Below are 25,076 nucleotides of genomic sequence, written 5' to 3' on the forward strand. Positions count from 1 at the left end.
GTTCTTCATCTCACTCAACGAATTGGCCAAGATCAGGAACAGCCTTAAAATGTGCTACACTGGACTAGTAATACTGCTGGTAGAGAGAAAGAAGCAGGTCAGAAACTCTGCCCCAGCCTCGTCCCCATCACCCAAATCCAACATCATGCATGAGACAAAAACACCTGGCTTAACAACTGTCCCATCCACCCTGTCCAGGAACAAAGATTCTATATCAGACCTGGAGAGCACAATCCTTGGGCTCAATGCTCAACCCCTACCCAGGCTCTGTTTGAGGATTCAATGAGCCACAATGAAAGGGACCTGAAGGGATTCAAACATGCTGCCTGGAAAAAAAAAAGAGGAGGAAGAAAGGAAAGAGTTCTTCTGAATTTTTTGTTCATGACACCAGCAAGGCCTCGGTACCTTTTTTTAATTTTTTATTTTTTTTCTCTGATGTCCCTTCAAGTTCCTGAGCTCCTATGGCTGTGTCAGGTCTTCATTTGATGTGCAAATGACACTTTTAAAGTGCTGTCTCCATGGTAGTTAGGAACCAGATCAGTCTTCTGTSAAACTATGAAAGAAAAAGTTTGCTATGCAGACTTATATTTATAGTCCCTCTTTAACAGAGATATAGGCAGGGTCACAAGCTACAGCATCTTCCACATCCCTTGTTAACCAAGGTCAAGCTTTMCTTCTGTTCCTGCACACAGTTCTAACCTTGTACACTAAAGATTTGAAGCACAATGTAGCTAAATGCAGACGAACAAATAGGAAATGCTCAAAGCAACAAATTTAAAATATTTACTTTGAATTTAAAAGGCACAAAGACCTTTCACTAACAAAGGCCTCATTGCATATTCACGGCAGGAAGCTTTGCAGGTGAACAGTAAACGCCTGCAGTGATACATGTCAAGCTGCAATTTTATCTTAACCTTCTAAAGCCCGTTTCAAACCCTGAGGGGTCCCTCAAGTCTTTACAAGTTTAGAGGTCAGTTCCTCACATTTAGATAGGTTAAGCTCCACTACTGCTACAACTAGCCCTGTTTTAATCACGGGCTCAGTCTGGRTTTTACATAAGTAGGTAAGACCATTGCTGGACCCTGAACCTGCTGCATAAGTCATGAGCACTGTGCTCATCTGTAGGTTTCTGCTACCTTGTAAGTCATCTCTGGTAGGTATTCAGCAGAACTARGCAATGCCTTACATATCTAGGTTAAGAAACAAAGAACATCTTCATAAATTCAGGTTTCAGGTGCCATTTTAGCCAAGGAAAGGCCAATGAGAGGCACTGTCCGCTGTCCTAGTTTCACTGTAATGAAGCATATTAATAACCCTGCAGGGGTTCTGGAGGATACTAGGTTGAATGAACCAACAGGCTCCCTCCACTGTAAGGTCCAACTGGGTTGCGTTAGGAAAGTTGCACGTGTTAGGAAAGCTTCATGGAGGTGGGCTTGCTTACAGTATGAAAGGAGAGGCTAAGAGGTGATCTGATAACTGTCTACAGCTCCTTCAAGAACTGCTGCAAAGCTGATGAAATCAAACTGTTCTCAGCAGAGACAGACTATCACAAAGGGTAAATGGCCTTTAAAGGTTCAGGTTGGACATAGGGAAAACCTTCCACTCCCAGAGGGTGATACAGTCCAAAAGAAGGGTGGAAATCTCCTTTAAGGTTTCAAGACCCCATACAGACCTGACAATAGCTCTGCTTTGAGAGGCTGGTTGAGTCAGGTCCCTTCAGATGGGCCCTGCACCCAGCGTTTCACCAGCTGCTCTACTGGGACAAGCAGAAGAGGCTCAGTATAGTCATTTGCATGTGATATAAGAAGGGAGAGCTCCTGAGGACAGGCTTCACGGGACAGGACCCAGCTGAGCAGCTCCTCACACTAACATGACAGCAAATCTTTACCCCGGTGCCTCCAGGGAGACCTTCCTCTAAGAAAGAAGCAGATAAACCTTAAAATAGAGTCATCAGTGGAATGGACATGAAGACAACAGGAAGAAAAAGCATCAAGGAAACACACAAAGATGGACCAGAAGTGACCACATCCAGTTAGCAACAGGGCTCACAGCTCTGCTGGGACCAAAACGATGCTTTCATCTCTTTCACATCCCATCTGGCCGGGATTTTTCCACTAACAACTGTCACGTTTTAATGGAGGCCACGCATCTGCGATGGGGAGGGAAAAGGGCCAGGCTCAGCCTGAATATTCCCAGTGGAAATTGTTTCCTCCCTCTCTGGGACCAGCATGGCTGTAATTAAAACCTCATCCCGTGTTATCATCCTCCCTCATGGCTTTTCCATAGCATATCGGGCTGTTTTGAAGAAATACTGCTCTTTCTCTCAACCTCTAGTGTCAACACATGGAGCAGGGGTCTAATTGGGGCTATGGCACACAGTGTAATTCTATTTTCAGTGCTGAATGGCAGTGTTTTAATAGGCAGACACAGCCCCACTATTTTGAATCTGGGGAGCCTCCTCTGTGGCCATTARTGCTCAGCTAGAGACTTTGCTTTTCCGGCGCTGGTAAATCCAGCAGGGTTTCCAAAACCCTGTGTGCACTGGGTTGCATGCAAAGAGAAGAGGCTTTGGACTGCAGGTTACGAGAGAAGCTTTTGCAATCCCAGATACACCTTACACGCACAGCAGACACATGCATCTCCTTCCTTTTCTGCACAAGGGAACCCAAAACGATGCCAAACCAGCACTGCAATGACTGTCTGTAGCATTCCCAGGGCTCTTAGATTCTCCCTGCATGAGTTAGTGCCTTTTTTTCCAACTCTGAAGTAAAAAGAACTTGCCTTTGCACTGGAGGTGGTATACAAGCATTCATATCCTATCTCAAAGGTATAAAACAAAAGAATTCCAAGAGATAAACACACACAAATGGAGCTACTTTTGCCTCAACCATGAAGAAATACGGTGTTGCACCTAGACTTTGCAGAAGGCTTAGCTTAGCTGTATGCCAGACTCTCCCCATTGATCACATGCTATCTATGATAAGATTTTATATCAGTTTCAATCCTGTTGATGGACCCTTGACCACCAGCCTTAATGCCACCAAGTCAAGGACATTACAGAAATTCTAGGGCTAGATTTGGAAGGAAATATAGCATTTTCCTTATATCCCTATTACAATTAGCAATAGGGGTTGGTTTCAGCCCCCCATAATGTATGTCTGAGGAAAGAAAATCAAACTGACTGAAAACTGAGCCCTGCTTACTCTTTCTCCTTGGTCAATAACCTAAAAAAAACATACACAGATAAACTTTGGAATGAACCATATGCTTTTGGGGATGCTCTCAACAAGCTTCTGGTCTGCTCCAAAGTCAACAGCATGCAGTAGGCCATTACAAACCATCTCCTTTCAGTTTACTTGACTGGAACTCCCCCACAAAAACATCTCTGAGAACAATGTTAGCTTGATTGCAAAGTGCCACCAACTTTGGCAAGGTCCAGAGTCAGACAGCCTTGTATTAGTCACTCCTGGAAGGAGACAGCTTACACCATTACATTACTAAACACTTGGCCTCATACAACTCCAGCATCGAAAGCAGGCAGCTCATTTGAAAGATCAGCTGCCCTGTGTGTTTTAAAATATTGTCTTCCTGTCAAAGATAATAAGCAAACTGTGACCAAGTGGCATGGTTAGAAGAGAGACTAAGGTATTGCCAAAATGCTTCAGGATGTTGCTGGGATAGTCAAAGGAAGGATGGGTTTCAGCAGTGGGGAAAGGAGGGCTGGCAATCCTCTAAACTGTCCAGCGTATCCCAGAGGAAAACTTGCCTGCAGTTCCTTTCACCATTGCAAAATTTTCCACACCCATGTCTGCTCCAAGTTGATTTTTTTTTTCTCTTTTATATTTTATGGAATGTTTCAACCCAACTGCTCAGCCTCTTCCGAAAACAGCCAACAACAGAAACAAACAAACACACGCTCGCTCACATGATTTCAGTTCCACCTTTGTTTTCATATGTCRTTTACTAAGGAGCACTTGCCCAGAGCTCTATTACAACCAAGTAGCAGAGACGCAAGGCCACGGTGCACCTATTGGTGCAGACAGAAGCAATTCTCATCAAATCTCACTTTGCATTTGCCATCATTAACAAATGCATGGACCCCAGTGTACCCAACCTGCTTCGAAAGGCCTTTTTAGACATGACAGCAACCAAACTTCATAAGAGTTTGCTGCTCTGCCCATCTTGTGGTGACAAGGACCTCTACTCACCAGTTGAGGGCCTCTACTCACCAGTTGATTTCATTGTAGTCATTATGGACTTCCCACCAGAAGTAGAACCAGACCAGTGTCAGGAAGAAGGAGGAGGTCAGAATTAGGAACCAGAGGCGCTCCCACTGCAGAGAGAAAGAAAACCGTCATTAATGCTACTGCCTTTCAAGGTTGAATCCCCATCCGGACCCATGTCTCCTGTAATGCAAGTGAGGTTGACATGGATGAACTAGATCCTTCCATGGGCAGATTTCGCTTCAGTGTGCATAGACCTCTAGCTTGGCTGCAACAAGCTTTGCAAAAAGCATAGCCACTAGGTTACACGATATATCAGACCAAATGCTTGATGTAACAGCACCAACCTCAACTTGATTAGGTCAGATCTCAAGTCTTTTCCAGATTTAGACAGGTACCAAAAGTCTGTGCAGGCATGGCCTCACATTCTGATCATTTCAGAGATGGGGAAATGCCCTTGGAGCAGAAGAGGTGTCATCAACGACAGCTGAGCTCACCGAGATGTCAAAAACAGCTCGGCTCTGTGAGCTGGGCGAAGATCTCGCCTCCTCTTCCCTTTGAAGGCTAAGCGAGGGAGGAAAACAGCCTTTTCCCAGTGAGAAATGGGGGATATGAACCCTTCCTCCTCCTCCCAGGGTTCACAAATGCTGCAGAGCATGAGCCCTCAGATGCAACATTTGCTCTCTGCTTATACACACACATATGYGAGTCTTTTGCAAATTAAACAGCAAAAGGAAAGGCCACATCAGGCTCRGATGAAAGAGGTTTGCATTGCCTCTTGGTTTTGATGAATGTTTTATTGACGCTCGCATTTGATGAGTGTTTCAAATAATATCAAAAAAAAAAAAAAAAAAGGAAGAAAAAAAAAGCCCTAAAAGCAGCTGTTCAGTGCCCTACTCCAACAGCCCAACAGGATGGGTAGAAATTCTCAATCACATCCCCAGCAAAAACAATGCTGCAAGAAAGCTGCCTATAACCAACACCACTTCCATGTGTTCCTCAGTGGTTTTACTCCACAGGCATTAAATAGTCCTGCAGGCACGCACGCTTCCACTTCAAATAGCAGCCAGTTTTCTTGGAACAAAGCACTCCAGATAAATTCGTGATGGAAAAATAAGAGTAAAGAAGGGATGAAGATTGAAAAAAGAAAGAAAAAGTACACAAGTACTTSTACTACTATAATCTATAATTTCTTTCCAGATCCTGGATGCATCATTAATCTCTCCTGAAAATAACATTTTCTCTAGAACCACATTATTTTGGCAATACATAAGTAACACGTCTACTCTCCGCTCTTCCTTCCCATCTTAAGGGCTGAAACTACTTAACTATGTATTGACTACGCTTCATCATGAATCACCCTAGATACCAATCTTGTGACATAGCTCTTCTCTTTAAAGCCCAGGCCATAAACAGTACCAAAAAAAAAAAATAATAATAATAATAATAATAAAAAAAAGGAGTTAGAATTATTTAATTCCTGCTGTGCCAAAAGTGATCTTCTCTGTCAGAAATTCCCAGTTTCTGGACAGGAGTTATGGCTTGAATTTTTCTTCAAGACAGACGAGTTTATTATGCAGCTTGTTATCTATCAGATATCAGCAGGGCCAGATGCCTAATTCCCACGAGCAGCTTTGTGGCACGGAGAAACAACACAAGAGCAATGAGGAGGAGGTCTGCAGGCACTTTTCCATGTAGCTACTGAGTATAATCAAAGCCACGTAGCTAAACTACTTGCCCATGAGTTTGCAAACTATATTCTCCCCATTTCATGTATGCGCTAGAAGGATGGGCCATCATGTCTACCCAGCACCACCGATGCAATTCGGCACCAGCTGAACCAAACTCAGATGCACGATCACAAGGTATTGGATAGAGTTGGGGTCCTGCACAGCCTCCAGCACAGGAGTATTCAATTCATCACCTTGAATTTGCAGTTCTTACCCTTCCGTAAAGCAATAGTTTCTAACTTCAACTGCTAAAAATATCAAAGACTTGAAATTCWGTCTTTCTGATCAAGCACAGCCACAAGCAGGTGGAGGAAACGGTACTGCACCTACAGAAACTCAAGAAGGTTTGAAGATGTTTGAAAAATGTCCATATTTTCAGTTCCACAAGACTTCATAATAACATCTCCACAGACTTTTCRACAGTTCCTCTAGAAAACCCATTTTCACCCTTCCTTCCCCTTCTGGTCAGGCAGAGCTTCTGCAGAAACACATTCAAACCCATATGTTACACCTACCACTGCACTTGTAGTCCCTGTCTATTGTGGAGCTATATCAAAAAACAGGAGTATGATTTCTTATTCCAARGGTATCCAAAGGCCTGCTAAGAGCCCCAAATGAGAAACAAGTGCAGACTGAGAGGTTACAAAGTGTCACACTTCTAGTTTGTTAATGATTTTTAATCATGCAACTCTATAAATAAATAGCAGAGAATGAGGATGAATATTTATTTATTTAGAATATTTTAGTGCATCCCCAACTGTACCCCATGTCAGATAGAAGCATTACTGCATCAACAGGGAAGGAACATGGCAATAAATGAATAAAATCAAAAGGAATTGCCAACTTGTTAAAAACAATCCTGAACATCTTATCAAACAGCACACRCTAGATTTTTTCCAGCTCTTACTTTTAAATTACACTGCCACCGCAAACTCCCAAAGCATGCCAAAACCACCAAAGTCACAGCATTATTTATCACCCAGCACCTGCAGAGAGCAGACAGGCTCAGGGAGATTATTCTATTTTCCATAAAATCTGTAGGAGATACGGTGTACATATGCCCATTTCTCACGCACACAGCCTCCCACCTACCCCTCCCGTGAGCACTATTTCCAATTCAATCAGTCCTGTTATATTGAGAGATGAAATTTCTCACCCATTTCTACACTTTAATTGATGACACATATGCTGGAAGACATCTCTTGGATTAGCGTGGTATCTTTTCTAAAGCAAAGGAATTTGTTGACCAACAAGTCCTTTTTTTTTTTTTCTCTTTTCTTTTTCTTTTTAAAGAGTTTCTTTGGAGGAGGTAACTTGTCTATCACTAGAGAGGGAACATCTGCTATAACAGTGACACACAGTTGAGGCACGTGTGTCTGCCACAGCTTTYTGCTGCCAAATTACCGGATGAGCACGTTTCCATGTTGCACTACTTTACAGAAGACTGAAAAGTGCCCATTTTATAATTACTTAATGAACTCCTTTCACATTAATCACTATCTAGCCAAAAATCACACAGCAAGATATCAGGAACTGAACTGGAGGCGACTGGGACTTCCAGCAGAAAAGGGACACGTAAGATCCTAAAAATCACGATTTCTCCACGTGAAACTTGATTGATAGGGAACAGATATCATTACAATTACACGTGTCCCTCTCCTTGTCAGGCTTAAGTATTTTCTATTGCTGCTGGATCCATCAGAAAGTTCACCCTAGCCCATACCATAGACACCCAAACATAACAGCGAGGTACAACCAGKTGAGAGAAGACACTAAACTGCTTATTTGTTACCTCATTCCAGTACTTGTATGCAGTGAGTTAATCCCTTTTAGACACACTGAAATTGCTGGAGTCACCTCGTTTAACATCAGTCCTTTAATGTTCTCTCACAGCCTACCTCCATGCAACCGGTCACGTCTTGGATCCTTAAAACATGCCTTGATGTTGGGATAAAAGCTTGGGAGACTCCCTAAAGCAAGCCCACCATCTTCAGCATCCCCTGTGGCACTCAAAAGCAAGGCAGAGTCTCAAAATGAGTTAGAAAGAGAGAAGCCAACTTTGAACAACRAGCAGGTAGGAGGAAATGTCAGCACTGGGTGCCACAGAGGATGCTGAAGGTGGTGAGATTGCTTTAGGGAGGCCCTGCTGATGGTTCATTGCAAACAACTGTTCAGCAGTCAACATGGGAGAAGTCACGTGCCTTCCAGCTTGTGAATCTCAGAAGCTTTCCAGTGSAGGAGGCTGAATGCCACCAAGATCTTATCCTTATTTATACCCATGCAACCAAGAATGGCAGCTCACAGGTCCAAACAAGTGATTTATTCTCTCTTCTTGGGTCTTGTGCCCAACAGTGTGGGGGTTGCACAGCTCCTCACATCAAACCCTCTGTAGAAGCAGATCCCAAATCTCTCCTAAAGCAGCTAGAGTGTGCAAAATTTTGCCTACAGAGCCTTAAAAATAGGGGTTAYGTTGTTGGTAGGTGGAGAGTACGATAGCAAAATAGATTTTTTCCCCCCAATTAAGAGATATATTTTCCTTAAAAGATTAAAGGTCATAAAGGGCAATTTCACAGCTTTCAACCAAGATGTCATTAAGACCCATCAGAAAAACATACTGTTTAATGGAGGGAGTTAAGTCAGAAACGTGTGCCAAGCTAGGGTACCACAATTTTGCAGACTTCTAACAAAGACTGGTCTTGGCTTTGGTCTTCTAACAAAAATTCAATAAATATAACAAAGCTATCAGTTCCTTGAGATGTAAACTCCCTTCAGTGTTTGAAAGCCTCATATTCAGAAAGATCATTAATTTWAAAAAAATAAAAAATAAAAAAAATCACTTTAAGGACCCAACCTTCATTAGAAGATGACARGCAGGAAAGAGACAGCAATCATTACCAGCCAGAAACACAATATGATGACAAGGAGGCTGACAGGCAGAAGATCACACRAGCCCACTGAAATCAATAGAACAACAAAACTCCAACTTGCCTCCCCGCACTCTGACTTTGACTCAAAACCTCTTCTCGTTAGATTCGTTATTTCAGGAAAGTGGGTAAATGGAGTTTCCTTACAATTTCACCTTCCTCCTTGCTGTTAATTTATATTTTACGCTGCGTAAGGAAATCGCTTGTCATTAAAATGCCAAGCGATTGAAAACAAAAGAATGCTTTTTTATTTATTTATTTTATTTTCCTCTTAAAACAGTTGGCCTCCTGAAACCCAAAAAACACGTGCTTTACAGAGTCACATTTGGAAAGAAAGTGGATGCAAACCAGAGCTGTAAAAGCCACCTGCTTCACCTCTCCACATTAACACCGAGTTATAATAAACACCGCGCAGAGTAACCCATCTTAGCAGTTAGTTAGGGCAGAATATTATCTTTCCATTTTGCCAGCTGATAGGATCTATGATATGGTCAGGTTTCCATGATCACATACATTAAGCCTGTTACTAACAAATATAACCAGCTGTTGAGAAACGGAGAAGAAAGTCACACTACCCTGAAAAAAAAATAGCAAGGGTATTTATATTCATAATTATGCCTGGACAAGAATTAATATCTTTGCATACACAGAGGATGCAAGTGAAATGTCACTGCAAATGGAGACCAAAAAGAATCAGCATTCGGCCTGCAAAGCCACGTGGAGAGAAGAAAGCCCAACATCGCAGTTATTGCAGGTATTTTTAAGTTTTGACACATTACTGTTCTAAAAACTTCCTAAATAGCATAGGCAGAGGACAGATAGGGAGTTTTTGGTCTAACGAGTTAAGATGCCTAAGGCTGGTTTCCCTGCATGGTTCTTCAGGACGAGGGTTTAAACTAAACACCCTAAAATGAGCTGTGGAGGAAGCTGGTCCTCTCTTTCACCTATTTAGGGAATTTAAGAGATTAGCCTCTCCATTTTGATGCCTACACCTAGATAGTGTGAATACCTCTCCACCATAGCCCCAAAATCACGGGGCTCTTTCCACCAACATTAATAGAAACATGTTCCACCTCCACACCTCATGACCGGAGAGGATTTTCACAACTATTTCTTGTGTGCTAGGTGCTTGGCAGTCTCAACTTTCATTGGAAGCTGGTGGATGCATCTGCTYAAAAATCTCTCCCCACACAACGAAGGTTCTTTGAGTTAGGAACGGAGGAGCAATCAGAGGGTCTGAATGCTGATAGTTGGACAACTTCTGCAGGAAGAGGGTTTTTTTCCAAGTCAAAATACCCCTGGGAATTTAGGGTTTTCAGACCATGTGGCACATCCTACCCATTCTTCGTCTCCTGAACATAGGTCCCCTATTTATTCAAAAAATAAAATATAACTAGAGCTGGAAGTGGCAAAACAGTCTTTTAATTATTTACTTTTAAGTAAGAAAAATACCGCTTGTCAAAACTGAAGCCTTTTGTAGGAAATRTGATAGAATTCCTAGTGGAGGAGCTTCTCAAATTGAGGTTGGAATTTCTGATAATTGGAAATAGAAGAKATTTAGGAATCTCTCCTAAAACAGGCAAGCACAGCAGCGAGGACACATACAGGCACATGGGTCTGACTACACACATGCAGAAAGAAAACAACGTGGGCATCTTGCTCCAGTTCCACCTATCCAACTGTTTTGCTGGACCAAATTCAGCTGCTCCACTTGAGAAAATGTCCTGTTGGTTTTTGGCCTTCTTTGCATCTTGGGTCACATCCATACTCAAGCTGAGAGAAACTTCCTACACCCGTCCTGGTCTGTCAGCATTAGGATCTCTAATTTAGAGCTCTTTTAGCCTGCTATTGTGCTCTAATCAGTTCTGTTGACAAAAAAACACCTATGACATTTGCCAGGAACAACCAGGGCTTCCCACCATTGCTAAATGTAGATGATCAGATGGATATCTTCAAAACATTGCATTAATAACTTCATAGCCACAACAGAATAGRTGTCTAGATACCCACTGGCTTCCCCTGAGCTCTAGACAGGTCTCCCTCAATCCCTCCTCTGTTCTTGGCCCCATCTCTCCTCCCGAATTCRAGCCTTTGCCCCAGAGAAAAGCACCCAGCATTTCAGTGCAGACCTTTCAGAAGAGAAAAGCTATCCTAAACCAAAGCAGCCACATGCCCTGTGGATGAATCTCATCTGTTCAGTCTTCTCCCACAAGATATTTATCATCTTCTCACAGAACACCATAAATCTCCACATTGAAGGCTTTACATTCAGGCAGCATTGCCAGAGACATCCAAGACAACCAGGACCTTAATTTGTAAATGCAGCGAGACAAGAAAGGTCTTTTATCTTCCGGCAGGGCAAAGCACACTTGTATCCCTAAATATCTATCGGATTCAGTCTTTTCCAGGTAAACGGATTCTGTTGAAGGACTAAGGCCACACAGCTCTAAATAACTGCTCTGTAGTTCAGGAGCAAAGACAAGAGCTGGATTCAAACTGGAGTACAACCTTTCCTCAAGTGTGTTTTCAGGTCATTTAATTTCACTCCCGGATACAACGAAGAGGTTACTAATGAGTCTTCTCTACTCCATTCTCTGACATTTTCAAGAATCAATTTCCTGCAGACATTTATCAGTATTAGCTGAGAGCGAAAAAGAGGCGAGCTAACATTTATCCAGTGAATGCAAAAGAATTGAGGGCCTGATTCCTTATTTCCAGATTACCCTATTGGACCTCTTTTAAGCAAACAAAAGAAAAATCTCTTTCAGACAAGTGATTAAATCATCTCTGAAGATGAAAGACAACATCTCCCAGCTGTGTCCATTAGAACCAGGAATCGAGGATAAACAAGAACAAATACCAGCTGAAGCTTTTTGTTAGTGCACACAATACATAAGTTCTTGCAGTGAAGTTACAAAATGTCGTGACTAACTCCTCGTATATGAGTGTGTAGTTCTTAGTATCTTCATTTTATGAATGTGACCAGATTTCCACCCAGCTAAGTTCTAGCTCACTCTCCCGATTACAGTATCAAAGATCAAATACAGACCCCAATAAGCATTTAAAGATAGAATTATTGAGGTGACAAGGGGCCTCTGTTACTATCTGTTCCTGCTTAAAGGAGTAGGAGGCTTCAATTCCCTACTCAAAGCTGAGCCAACTTTGGCCAGGTTGTTAAGAGTACCATTCAGGCAAGGTTTAAGTGTCTCCAGGAACAGAGACCATCCCCATTCTCCATCACCTTCTTCAAAGGTTTGACCACCTTCATAGGGAAAGCCTTTCCTAGCCGTGCAACTGAAACGTTCCTTAATGCAACATATGCTCATGACCTCATGTATGGCTCAATCTTCTCAACAGTCATTCAATAAATACTTGAAGGCAGCACTGAGATCCGTACTTCCATCCACTAGATCTCAGTCTCTACTTGTATGTCCCAGCTCCAGCCTTAAGCAGTTTGGTGACTCACTAGGTTCATCTGTGACCATTTGCCTGGTAATGTGGACACCCAAACTGCAGCCAGTGCCCAATTATGTTCTCTTAAGTGCAAGCAGAAAGAGGGAAAAACAAAAGAAATTCCTCAACCTGACAGCTGCAGTGTTGCTACACAGCCCTGGATATGATMAGCTTTCACTACAAGCCCATCCAACCTTGCACTGCAGAGGGATTTAATAAAATGAACATACCTTGTGCTCCAAGCATCTTTGTAAAGCGAGGAAATCAATACAGAACTGGCAGATGTTGACCTACCAGACCTAAAGTGCAGCAGGAACAGAATCCAGGCGCCTGGCTTCGATTCTCTTTACACTAGAGTCCACAGAGGGATCAGGCTTTCATCTTTCCACTGGATTTAATGCTCCTGAACCCCCAAAGAAATCAGGCAGCAGTCCGGGAGACTCCACAAGTATCAGTTAGCTCCCATAGTATCAGTTAGCTCCCCTATTCAAAGGCTTTATTATTTCTCTAACAAGCAACACTAACAACAATTGGTGCAAAACTCCGCTCAAACACATTCTTCAGCTCCTGCTTTGTACTTTTTACACCCTTAAATTTCTCCTCTCCCTTTTTCTGTTCAATACGTCAAAGCCCAAAAGATTTGTGACTTACTTCTGTTTGCTACAGCTCTTTCAGTGTAGAAGATGACTGAGGAGAAGAAGGATGCATCTCTCATTAGTATTGACTTGAGGTAGCTTGGTGGACTCATAGGTATTTCAAATAAAATGAATTAGTGAGAAAAAGAAATACAGTATAAAAAAATTAGGTCTGAAATAAGAAAGAAATGAATATTCCCTCTATTTGGGATGCCACAGCTTCTGTAGGTAACCATATGCTTCCTAAAATAAAAGCCACTGCAAGTCTCTGACTTATCTTACTTGGTTATCGTAAAAAGGAGGCTAATAGCTCTCTACACACCTTGTTAGAGAAGACCATGAATGAGCCGAGTTGTGACATGCTCCATTTACAATTCAATTTAGCAGGTCAAAGCGGCAGCAGAGAACATATTATTGAAATATGTGCTCCTGCTGAGGCTGCCGTAATTGAACTGTAGATCAACAGATGCAACAAAAGAGAGCCAAATCTCCTAAAATAACATTATTACATTTTGTAAAACGCCTCAGCTACCAGCCTCCCAAAACAAAAACAAACTACCACCACRACTGAAAAGGGTAGTCAGGCAAAACTGCAAATTCTCTCCAAGTTTCAGGGCTCTTAGCACTAAAAAGCTAAGGAGCAACCAGACAGAGGTGGCTTGCTGCCTGTCAAAGAGATAACATGTACATCATGCATGCCCATGCACCCCTCTTTGGCTCTGCACTCTCTGCCTTGAGGAGAGCTCACACTTTGGGCATGAGAGGACCCACTTCTCCCTAGGTGCACCTCATTGAGCAGAGACGAGGCCGAGCTGCATGCCAGCACCCATCATCATCATCATCACTGGTGCATTCGGATGGAAATCATTGGCAAAGCAGGTGAGCGCTGCACTGGGAATTCCCGCACCATGCAGGGATGCAGCCTGGGCTGCTTCTGGTTATTAGAAGCCCCAGGGGGGTTTCTGCCGTACTAATAACGTTCTGGAGCAGCTCTGCCTCCTACAATTACATCCACCCTCCTTCATCCAGCACAGAGGGAAATGAAGCCCCTTGGGAGCCTCGGATTCAGGAGGAAACAGAGCGGGTAGATAGCGGCTCCCCAGTCTACCCCCCACAGCAAAACCCACTCTCCTTTAACAGCTCCTGGCATTGCATCTTTAAATTGCTTTTAAAAACCTCCATTAAAAGAGGCCTCAAATAGCATAACCATTGATCCCAGTGCTTCTGACCTTACTGATGGAAGGACTTCCCGAGTATTTAGCCACAGTCCCCTCTGATGCATTAGAAACCCATTACTGACTAACGAGGGGCTATTCCTTTTACCTTTAARACACACAGGGGGCTATTCCCTTTCCCTCTGCATATTTGGAGGCTTGGGAAAGGCAGTTTTCTAGTGAAGCAGGTCCAGCTGTTTTGGTCTCTACTGATGAGGTGGAGCTGAGCAAATGGAGCCCATCATTTCCCTCCAGGAAGCCCCTTGCTGGGCACACCATCCCTGATGAGTCCTTCCCAGTACAGAGCTGCAGGAGGACTGAATCCTCTTAAGGATTCCTCCTCCTCCTGCTAATACCTCCCCAGTCTCATGGTTGTCCTTCTCAGACTCATGATCTCCTTCCATTCAGCTTGCATGTTAGTCCTTCCTTTAAGTATTATCTTAATTAAAACCACTGACATCCTAGAGAAACACGATTTAAGATTAAGGAATATATTATTTATTTTTATTTTCAGATTTTAAAAAAGATTTTTATTTTCAAGTTTAGACACTGAGGACAGAGCCAATGAAGGCTGTTAAACATAAAGGCCCCAGCTATAGCTAAAGAAGTCTCAGAAAAACTGATTGCCAGAAGAAAAGACTGATTTAGGCAGGTCCTAAAGGCTTTTGTGGGGGTCATTCCCTAAGCATCTGCTCTTGGACCCTGTTAGAAACAGGGCATTCAACTAAATTGACACTTTACCAGGCCTGAAACTGGCTGCAGTCTCCAGATACTTTACTGAATACTGATACTGAAGTCTCCAGATACTTTAAGCAAAATTGCTGTCCAACCTCCCTGCATCTGGACAGATCATTCAYGCCAGATGAAAAAATTCTGCATTTGCCTTTGCTGATCTGATCTTTTTTCTGCCCTAGCAGCAGGCTCTTTATGCCGTTTGTCAAGATTAGTCTAATTCTGGTTTCTGATGTGCCTGCAGCTCCCTCCTGCTTGGTGTCTGCGAGTTTAATAAACATGATTTTTATTAGGAACAATGGTAGACAAGATAAACACCAAATGCATATTTAAAAGAATTAATTACTGTTATTATTCTTGGGAAAGTGTTTACAGGATTCTCTTGTGTCATCTATTGCCCAAGATACAGATGTCAAACAGATTCAAGGTTGAAGGATGGGAGAACAAACAGCCAGCAAGCCCATTCCTGAGTTTTTTGATTTTTTTTCCCCCCCTCTCACTTTTGGCAGCAAAGCAAATTCTAAAATGCTACTTTGTCATGATGCTCGACACAACAAAACAAGGTTTTCTTTGCAAACTCAGTGGGTGAGAGCATCACCAGCCAGCGCTGGCAGCTGAAACCCTGCCAGCAAAAGAGGCCATGGGTGAAGCCTTCAAAAGGGAAGGCAAACAGCACATACTTGAAAGGGAAAAGAGTCAAAGGAGAGAGGAGCTGTGCTGATGAGAGCGGGCAAAAGCACCAAGGATSCAAACAGACAGGCTGCATCTTTTAGGGGCTATGTGAAAAATGAGCAAGTCCAGAACTTGGGTGTGTTCCTTAGTCTTCTGCAGAGCTTTTTCCCTGGCTGTCTTTACCTAAAGGACTAATGAATCTTAGTTTATGGTAGTTTATGGTAGTGCGTCTCTGTCTAAATTCAAAAGAAATTTATTTAAAGTTGAATTTACTCTTGCTCAGAATGTACGTCTCGCTGGAACATTGCAGACAAGTCCAAGGCTCTCATTAATCAGTACCAGCCTACATCAAAGTCCATACATTAAGAAACCTTATATCACATGACAAATTAGACYCAGTCTGAGTCTAGGAAAACCCTACATGGTCAGTCACTTCAGGAATATGTCCTGCCTTCCAACATGACAGCTGAAACATRCAGGATCAGCATGCCTCCAAAGCCAAGCTAGTCACCCTATGGTCATCTCGGTCCACCGGCAAGGCGGGCAATGCTCAAACCAGCAGATGTGGCAGAAGAAAACTAAAGACAGGAACCTTGACAAAAGTGGTATGAAAACACAGGGCAGAATGTTTCCCCACATGAAAGCCCAAATGAGTTGATTTATTGCTCTTTGGTGTCACAAGCAGTAGGCAATGACAGTCTAAAAACACATTTGTGAAGGTGGGTTATCCATCTGTCCCTCCTCATGGGCCAGCCGGACCCAGGCTGAGGACAACAGCAGAGAGAGCTATGAAGTGGTAGACAACCAAGAGCTCCTGTTAAACTCAAAACACCATCCGGAAGGTATAAAAATGACAATGGCATTAAGCACAAATTATTAGTTAATAAAAGCTGCATCAAAGCAGCTAAAGATTTGGCTTACGCAAGGTCCCCTCTCTGCCTGTGGGCAGCTCTGACAAATCTCACGTCGTTGCAACAGGGCATTTGCTTTGATSTTTGTAGCCCTGGCGTAGCAAAGATGAGCTGTTGTATAACAACTCTGCTACGCTTGCCTAGGGGAAAGTCATGAGACTACCCTGTAGCGATTGCCTTTCAGTACCCATTACCAAGACTAAATCACAAAGCAGCAAACTTGCAAATACAAGCAAGTTGTTTCTRTCGAGGACCAAAAGCCCAGTTTCCCTGCACAAGCATTGATAAAGGCACTGCAACTGCTTCATCTCGTGATGCTTTCCAACAGCCAGCAGGCACATGCTCARTCCCCAAAATATCCATGGGTACTGCCCATAGAAAACTATTTTTTTCCTATTCCTTTCCCATATAATCATCTGTGGCAAGACTATAAAGACATGCAGTGAAGAGGGGACATATTTGTAGTGAGATGAGGCCCTGGGCTCCCAGATGACAGAAAGGAGAAAGGACATTCCCAGCTCATCTTTCCAGATCCAGAGCACCCCTAACATTTCTCCAGGGATGTCCACTAGATGCCTCTGAAAATAACCAAAGCRCCTTGGGGGCACCTTAAGTTAATTTTCTCACAATCATTTGTAATTGAGGAAAGGGCATTTTAACCTCTTCCATATCCTCATTCCTTAAAAAATGTGAATAATTATCCATCTTATTGGAGAGAGCTGCATGATGATTACAGCACTTCAGCTCCTCTGGTACAAGGTGCTCCAGAAATAGCAAGCTCCTGCTGTACGGCTGTTCCTGCATCTTGCTGTACATTGAAAGCAGGACCACAGTTAGCTTTATTTGCCACTCTCTCGAGTGAGCAGAACGTTTCCTGGAAGTTCAGAACAGCTCTCGTTAAGAACAACCCAAAGCTCATGCTTTCTCCTGGCTCAGCTCTTGCTGGGTGCAGAAACACGCCATGCAAGGGCACTAAGCTTGCAAGTCTCCTGCACCACGCTGGACGCCCTGCATGAGAAACCTGTTTTCATACAGCTTCCAGTCTCCTTGCTCAATCCCAAATAGAGTTTTCAGAAATGGAAACTGAGCAGTTTGACCCATYGGTGTGGCCAGGAGGTGGATGCACCAGACAGATACCGTCAATGGGAAAACAGCTAAGGCAAACAGGACTTCCCAAAACATCAGTGTTTGCATCAGTGTTTTCCACCGGGGTGTTTTGCAGGCAGCAGACCACATGGCTTCACATCCAGGACACATGCTAACAAAAACAACAAACAGTTCCAAGCACAGGAATAGACCGTGACACAGACACTGCCCACAGCATCAACAATACGGTCCCAGAAAACATTCCTATTGAAACCACACAGGGCCCCTCTCCTGCTGTGAACGAGACTAAAGGCAGTCATTTGCTGCGGGCCAAAGTCAGGCACAACAGACATTATACCAAGGTATAAAGCCCGCATTCAACTACCCTCCACCAGCTTTCTCGTGGGGCAAAGGAATGTCTTTCCTTTATGTAGGTCAAGTCACAGTCAACCCTCCGTGATAAATAACGGCCGAGTTTCAACTCTCCCCCACGCCATCATGGGTTTAACAAGACGTCCAGAGGACTAATGTATATTCATTACTCACTTCCTCAACTGTCCACAAGTTTTAAAATAATTAGCTGCTCACAAAGTTGCTTTTATTGGCGCAAAAACAGACTCCTTTGTAGAGGAGCCAAGAATGCCGTAACCACCGGAGCATGACAAACTGCTCAGCAAGAGCAAGACAGGCCTCCTTGGGTGTAACTGTTGATTTCTGTAGCTGGCTGAGCAAAGATGCTATTGCAGGGACAAGCATCCCAACAGCAGACAGATGCAAGACTCTGCAAACACCAGTGTTTTGGGGATGGGCCTCCTCCCTGCACAAACCGAGGTGGCAACAGAGGTCAATGATTTCTACTTTATGTCTGTTTTTATGCTCAGGGCACCATCAACCCATAAAAGCCACCTCCAAGCCAGAAGGCACTGCAATGACCCAGACGTTGCAGGCAACAGCTCCACCCCCACAGTGTAGCCCCTTGCCATGAGTCTGGACTAGATGATCTCTGGAGGTCCCTTCCAACCTTAACCATTCTGTGATCCTGTGCAAGTCAGCGATGCAGGATGAGAAACCAACATGTGAAACAGAGCAAACAACAGGGGGGAAAGAGGAGGTGGAGATCACAATACACCACCTACCCAAGCTCAGTTCCTGGTGTACCGTCATCTCCTCTTGTCTTTTAGATTGCAGTTGTACCAGGCAATTTCTCCATCTGGTCTTTCATTAGCACTCCCATGAAGATTAACGTAAGTAAAATTATTTCCCTTGTGGCAGGCAATTCAATACCAATTCATTCTTATCTCTTGTAAGACAACAGGAGAGACAGGGACAAGATCTGAACCATGGGGGTATGATTCCAGCCTTCCTAATACAGCACCATGCAAAGGTTGCATGCTGCAGCATCCGTCACTAAGGGTTGCTGTCTCGCTTCCATTCAACACAATTGCAGTTAAGTTGGGACCTTCACAAAAATCCCTAAGGCTCAAGACAACCCTGCAGGTTGGTCATTAAGCAAGTGAAGAAGTTAAGTATCAAGGTAAGGACAGCAGGACTCAATACACAAGAGTCACCAGGGCTCAGCTCATTCCTTTATACCCAGCAACATTTCCCAGGTAGACATTAAAAATGGTAGAAAGAAGCCCTCATTTGGCATCTTCTCCTTAAACTTTTGTGGAGATGGCAAAAGAGAAGCACGGAGGTGAAGACAATCCAGGCATGAAGAAGTCAATGCATGAACATCCTCCAAGTTATCCTCTTCAAATGAAAAAGCCTGCAGAGAGGCTAAGCAGCTGGCTCTGGCACGTAGGTTGCCACAGAATTTTTTCACTTTAGAAATTCTGAAGCAGCTCTCTCTATTTCTTATTACTCAGGGAAAAGAACCACTGGCAGATAGTCAAGACGCCCTAAGGTAGCTGACTGCATTGCTCTCAGAAGCAATTGCTTCCTCCACTCTGTTCGCACTTGGGCTTGAAGAAGTAATAGGAGGAGATGAATGCATGAAATAGCCAAGAACAATATTTGTATTTTACATTGCATTAAAATAGCACCCACCACCAACCTGAAAGAAGTTTTCCAAGCAGGATCTTGCCTTCTTTTGGCAAGGGTACAATTGCTTGCATGGAGCAAGTTTATCCTACAGGCCATACAGGTGGCYCAAAGAGCCAGTCTGGCACCTCTGTAAAGCCCTGCAAAACCCTGTCTCCAACCCAAAGCCACCTTCTCTACCCAAGCTTGAATAAAACCCACAGCAGAGTAGTTCACTGCAAAGAGGTCTATAACAGCTGTGCTTTGAAATTGTCCCTTAAGGAGAACATTGTCTTGAGGAGGACATCTGGGAGGACAGCTAATCTGCCGTAGTTCTGGTTTTATTCATGATTTTGGCTCTCTCAGACCCTGAGCTCTTCCGTGTGTCTCAGAGCCACGTCTCCAAGTTTTTCCAGCCTGTAGCAGCTGGCAAGGAAAGAATTGGATGCCTGATATCTCAATTAGTAGCTTCAGCAGTTCAGTTCATTTGGAGAGAGGACAGAGGAACAAAAGAGSAGGATGTTGATCACCCTTTTCCTTTGTAACATGCAGACTTGCCTCCTGCCCACCCTGTAATTTCCATCACATGGAGTACGTCTAATTTGTCATTATTTTATGCTTTGGTGATTAACATCTCAATGCAGGACACACCTAACACACCTCCGTTAGGGTCTGCTTACTGCTTATAGTGACAACACAGTAGAGATGGTGCCTACGYGAAACACAGGACAATGGAAAAATAAAGCTTGATTTACAGATCAGAGGCCAGGAATAAGGCTGTCAACTGCCTTTCTGCAGGACACTCATCCAAATATTTCCTGTGACAAAGAAACCTGGATTATCCGAGCTATTCAAGGCACTTTGGGATTGACAGAACTTCTAAAAATAGCACCTGTAAAATAGCATTTCCGAATTTTCATAGACATGATACAAATTACTTCTCAGCACTCAAGTTATTAACGCTTCAGATCTGCTGAGAGAATGTCGTAAGTATTTTGCAGAGATACATAAGGACTCACTGTTCCTTCTCATCCTAAATTAGACAAGCAGGCTCAGAGCTGTGGGTGCATCCTCTGTTTAGGTCCATAGGTTCAGGAGGATCTTGAATTTGGACTTAGTCCAGCACAAAAAAAATGCTCGAGCTGTTAGAAGAGGAAAATAAAAGGCAAACTAATAGCTCTAAAGCAATTCAGGCCCTTAATACTAAGCACAAGCAGTAGCTCCTAAGGAACATATGGCATTTAACATCAAACTAGTTATGCTTCTTTAGGAAACATAGAACAAAGAARAAACAAAAAGGCAGATTGGACTGTGAGGTTTGGTAGCTGGTTGTCACCTCTTTGATGGGCATAGCTGTGCAGCAATCACATGCACATGGAATGAGATTTCCAGTAACACACTACCTCTACTCCCTGCCCAGCAGGTGCAGGATTATTCCCCACTGTTCTTCCTTCAGACTCTACCTAAATTATTCACAAAATGGCCCTTCCATCATCTCCCTTGACATTCTAGCTCCAAATGATCTCCATTAGGTGCTRGAAGTTCAACAACAGCTAGCTCCATCAACCCGCGCCTGAAAGACAGCTGAATTTCCAATTACTAGGCTCATATCACAAGGGGCATTTCCCAAGGCTTTTGTTGGCTACGGCCAATAGTCCTGGAAGTAATGCAGAGGATATAGAGGATAAAAGGATAGAACCGGCTCCTGCCTGGCATTAGAAGTGTTTTTTTCCTTCCCTGCCAGCAAGAGGGCATTAATGTTTGATGAGCAAAGCTTTTCTACCAACTGATAACACATTACAGGAACAAAAGTCAGAAACCTATCCTGGGGGCCCAGGACCCCCCGAAAGACCTTCCTAAAGCAAAAGTTGTACTGTGCCAGACAGGGAGCGAGGGGAAGTGTTAATAAATCATATGGCAGCAGGCTGTGACCACAGCCCAAACTCATTTACAGCTGAGCTTGCAGGAGGTGAGAGGCAGGAAAAAGGTGAAACGTGACCTCCCCAGCTTCGGGGTAAGAAGCCACAGGGAAAATTGTACACAGATTTTTTGGTATTTCCAGCAAGAGAATTGCTGCCAGAGACAGGCGCTAAAACATCTGTTTTAGCCAAGTCTCCAATAAAACAGCTGCTGGGCAGTTTAAGCAAGAGAGGATTGAGCTTGTTGATCCCTTGCACTTATTCACACATATTCAGGGGTACATCTGGAAGTGCAACACCTCCTTCTGCCTCACACATCCTGGCCTGAAATAGGCTAAGGGGAAGCAGAAGGGTGTCTCTCCACTTGGAAAAACCCACAGGCATAGGCTGCACATCAGCCAAATTCACTCGTTAACCTCCACCTCTCAGACGGAGTCATGGATTTACTCAACATTAAAACYAAAAATCAGTCTGGACTCATTTGACACTGAGCCTCAGTTCTGCTCAGCACCAATAGGTTATTCACAGAAAATATTTGTTCAGCAGTTTTTTTGTACAGATGAGGAGAGTGCCCCAGTGCTTTCCTCCTCACTGGTGTCCCAGCTGAGGGCTTGCATGGTTCTTGAGGTCCAAAAKAAGAGCTTGAGTTATGCTCATTAGATGAATTCTCCTTTTGCCCATCCACATTATTGTCCACCCTGGGACATTTCCACTGAATTGTGTGGATTTCAGAGTAACTGGTAGATTTATTCTTGTGGCCAGGTCTTTTCTCCTTGATAGGTTTAATGCTGTCTGTGGAAGTGAGTTATTAGCATGCCGTGCTCCCCAGCGGCTGCCGTTTTATACAGCAGATGTGTATCGAGAAAACAGCACGGTAGATGCAGTAGCTGCTTGGGGTCATGCACAAAAACATATAAAAACAAACGTGTAGGAATCACGTAGGAGTTCGGGGAGTCAGGCTGAACTCTGGCTTCTGCCAGCAGGTATTTAGAAAAACACTCTACCTCGCAAAAATGTTAGGTCCTGTAGCAGACAACAGGAACTTTATGCATGGGCTTGGGTAATAAACAGCATACACAAGTCAGCACTAACAAAAAAATCACATCTCTGCTGTGTTACAGAGTTTAAATATAGCAATGAGTAAGGGGATTCCTCCTTAAAACAGTTGTTTGGATTAGTAAAGAGTTGATTGCCTCCTACTCCACTGCTGCATGTAAGGAGGCAAAGACACATAGTTATGAAATCTTCAAGAAAACATYCTATGGATGGATTAAAAGGGGTTCAATATGACCATTCATACCTCTARGCAGCTTGGTTTCACCCCTGCAGCCTCTACTACATATACATAAACCTCCAGCAACCTTTACTTGGGAGATTTTCCAATGCCTTTAGGTCTACGTAGCTTGCAGGTTTTTCTAATGCCCGTTAGAAAGAGAGAACCAAATCTTCAACTGGTGGAAAGCAGCCTCCAYCCAACAAACTATTATTTCTGAATAAGCTATGGATTTGGGACCAGCAGAACTCCCAGAAACACTTGCAAATCTGCTTGGTGCAAAGAGCTAAACATGTCCATTGAACAACTTTGACAGCAACATGACTTTAAGGCAAGTTCAAGCCTTTTCTCATCAAGGCTCAAGTCAAACTAGTGCTGGTTTCAAACTAGTTTGCTAGGTTTCAAACTAGTGCTGGTAGTCAAACTAGTCCTTGGTTTTGACATCATTCGAGAGCTTTGCTCCTCTGTCATAACACAGACACCTATACTGCAATGGCTTGTGAACAACAAAGGGTTTTAGTTGATATTTGAACTATGTGGTTTGGGTGACCAATTCCTTTGGCCACACACCCTGTACCATGGGCAGCCCTATCCTACTTTTCTCTAGCTTTAGCCTAAAAAGTCCTGGAGTTTCTTCTGCCAAGCTGCTTCCCAAAGCAAGCATCCAAAAGCAATGAAGGAACAGCTCTGCTGTCAACAAAACRTTCCTAGAGGTACCAAGCAGGACACAAGTCCATGCTGAACAGTATGCCACCATCCCTTTGGTCACCAGCATCACAGGTCTATCCTTAAGCACCTCCTGTTTATCACAGACATGTCATTACACTCCACGGATGGGCTCATTTCCCCCATCCAAATAGATTAGACAAGTTATTCTTAGATTGCTGAAATAAATTCAGAGCACAGCCGCCCAACAGAAACAAACTAGGTAGTGCCAAWTGGGATAAACTAGCCCATAAAAACAACTGCACAATAGACACTATTGAGTTTACTAAACTGCTGCTGAATTATTAGGTTTGGGGTGATATAATATGCCTGCCTTGAGCAACAATCCATAGTTTTATTGGATTATAAATTACAGCCAACGAGTCTAGCGGCATACAAATTAAAAATCTGCTTTGGAAGCGTAATTATCACAATGCTGTAACTAGTGATACATGGCACTTCCCTTCTTTTATTCTTTATTACATCCAGGGCTTGCTTTAATTTTCTGTTGAAAGGTTTGTAGCATGGAAACCTCTGTCAACCCAAGTATCTTTCTATAGAGGTTGGCTAGGAAAATAACCCACAAATTAGAATATTTGCTCAGCTGAACAGGGGATATGTAAAGGGGAAGGCAAAAGATCCACACTGCTAGATGACAAATAGAGAAGCAGAGACATTTCAGACTGAGGATGGGTATAGATCTCCACCAACCAGTTTGGCAATTGATGRAGAAGATAGGAGGGCAAGGGGGAAAACTCCTTTAAACATCAATTCAAAGTCAGATTTCACGGAATAGCACCCAACTTTGCTTACTACATCACAGCTCAAGCTGATCTTGTTAAAGGAAGGAAAAAAAAGTGGAAAAAAAMCTCGCTTTATCAAATTCTGCTGTTATGGGGCTCTCTATCCCTTTGGGATAGGCCAAAAAAATATAGTTGCTGCAGGTTGAATAGATGTTTTTTTCCAATCAGGCTGTTGGTATCCCCAAGCCAAGGGACCCAGAATATGGTATAAAAGGCAAAAGCAAGAAAGAAGAGGCAAATTTACCCTAGTTTCCACCCTCCTCTTGTCCAGATTTGGGCCTGGTGTCTGTCAAGTCACTTCGATGATTATGCAGGGCGTATGGTTTGCATTTCTCTTTCCATATCTCTTCTGAATCTAATATGGTCTATACAGCTTCTCATCATTYCAGCTGTGATTCACGTGACCCAAACATGGCTTTTCTTTGGCCAGAGAGGTCACACAGCAAGCTTGGGAAGATGCACCAGCTTTGCTYCTCAGCCCTGATGAGGTTTCCTAGGGATGTAGATGCAAAAACCACAGGCCCTAAGATGCATTTTTAGTGGCTTTTCACTATGAAAAGGTCCTAGCTTGCTGACCAAAACATGACAAATGTCCCCTGTTTGTTGTCAGACGTGCTACACATACGTTTAAATGTTAAGACAAAAAAAACACAGAGGTCCAACATGATTTTGTGAAAATATCCTCCACTCTGATGTAAGAGAAGGAAAGACCAGACATTACTGTATCTAGACACACCAGCAGAGCTGTGTTGTAGCCCTATAAATCTTGTAAAT

The 25,076-nt window shown here is 43.3% G+C and overlaps 1 protein-coding gene across 3 annotated transcripts in view; it reads right to left on the bottom strand.

Moving 5' to 3' along the window:
* The window catches only part of GDPD5 (glycerophosphodiester phosphodiesterase domain containing 5), a 154,150-nt gene that overhangs the window by 40,319 nt on the left and 88,755 nt on the right, over nucleotides 1-25,076 (bottom strand). For all 3 annotated transcript variants that reach the window (XM_026040957.1, XM_026040955.1, XM_026040956.1), the window contains one exon: nucleotides 4,230-4,333. In XM_026040957.1, coding sequence (XP_025896742.1) covers nucleotides 4,230-4,333 — 104 coding nt within the window. The remainder of the gene's footprint in view (nucleotides 1-4,229; nucleotides 4,334-25,076) is intronic.

The sequence above is a fragment of the Nothoprocta perdicaria genome, unplaced genomic scaffold, assembly GCF_003342845.1.
Source record: "Nothoprocta perdicaria isolate Ctin4 unplaced genomic scaffold, notPer1 scaffold_271, whole genome shotgun sequence".
Classification (NCBI taxonomy): domain Eukaryota; kingdom Metazoa; phylum Chordata; class Aves; order Tinamiformes; family Tinamidae; genus Nothoprocta; species Nothoprocta perdicaria.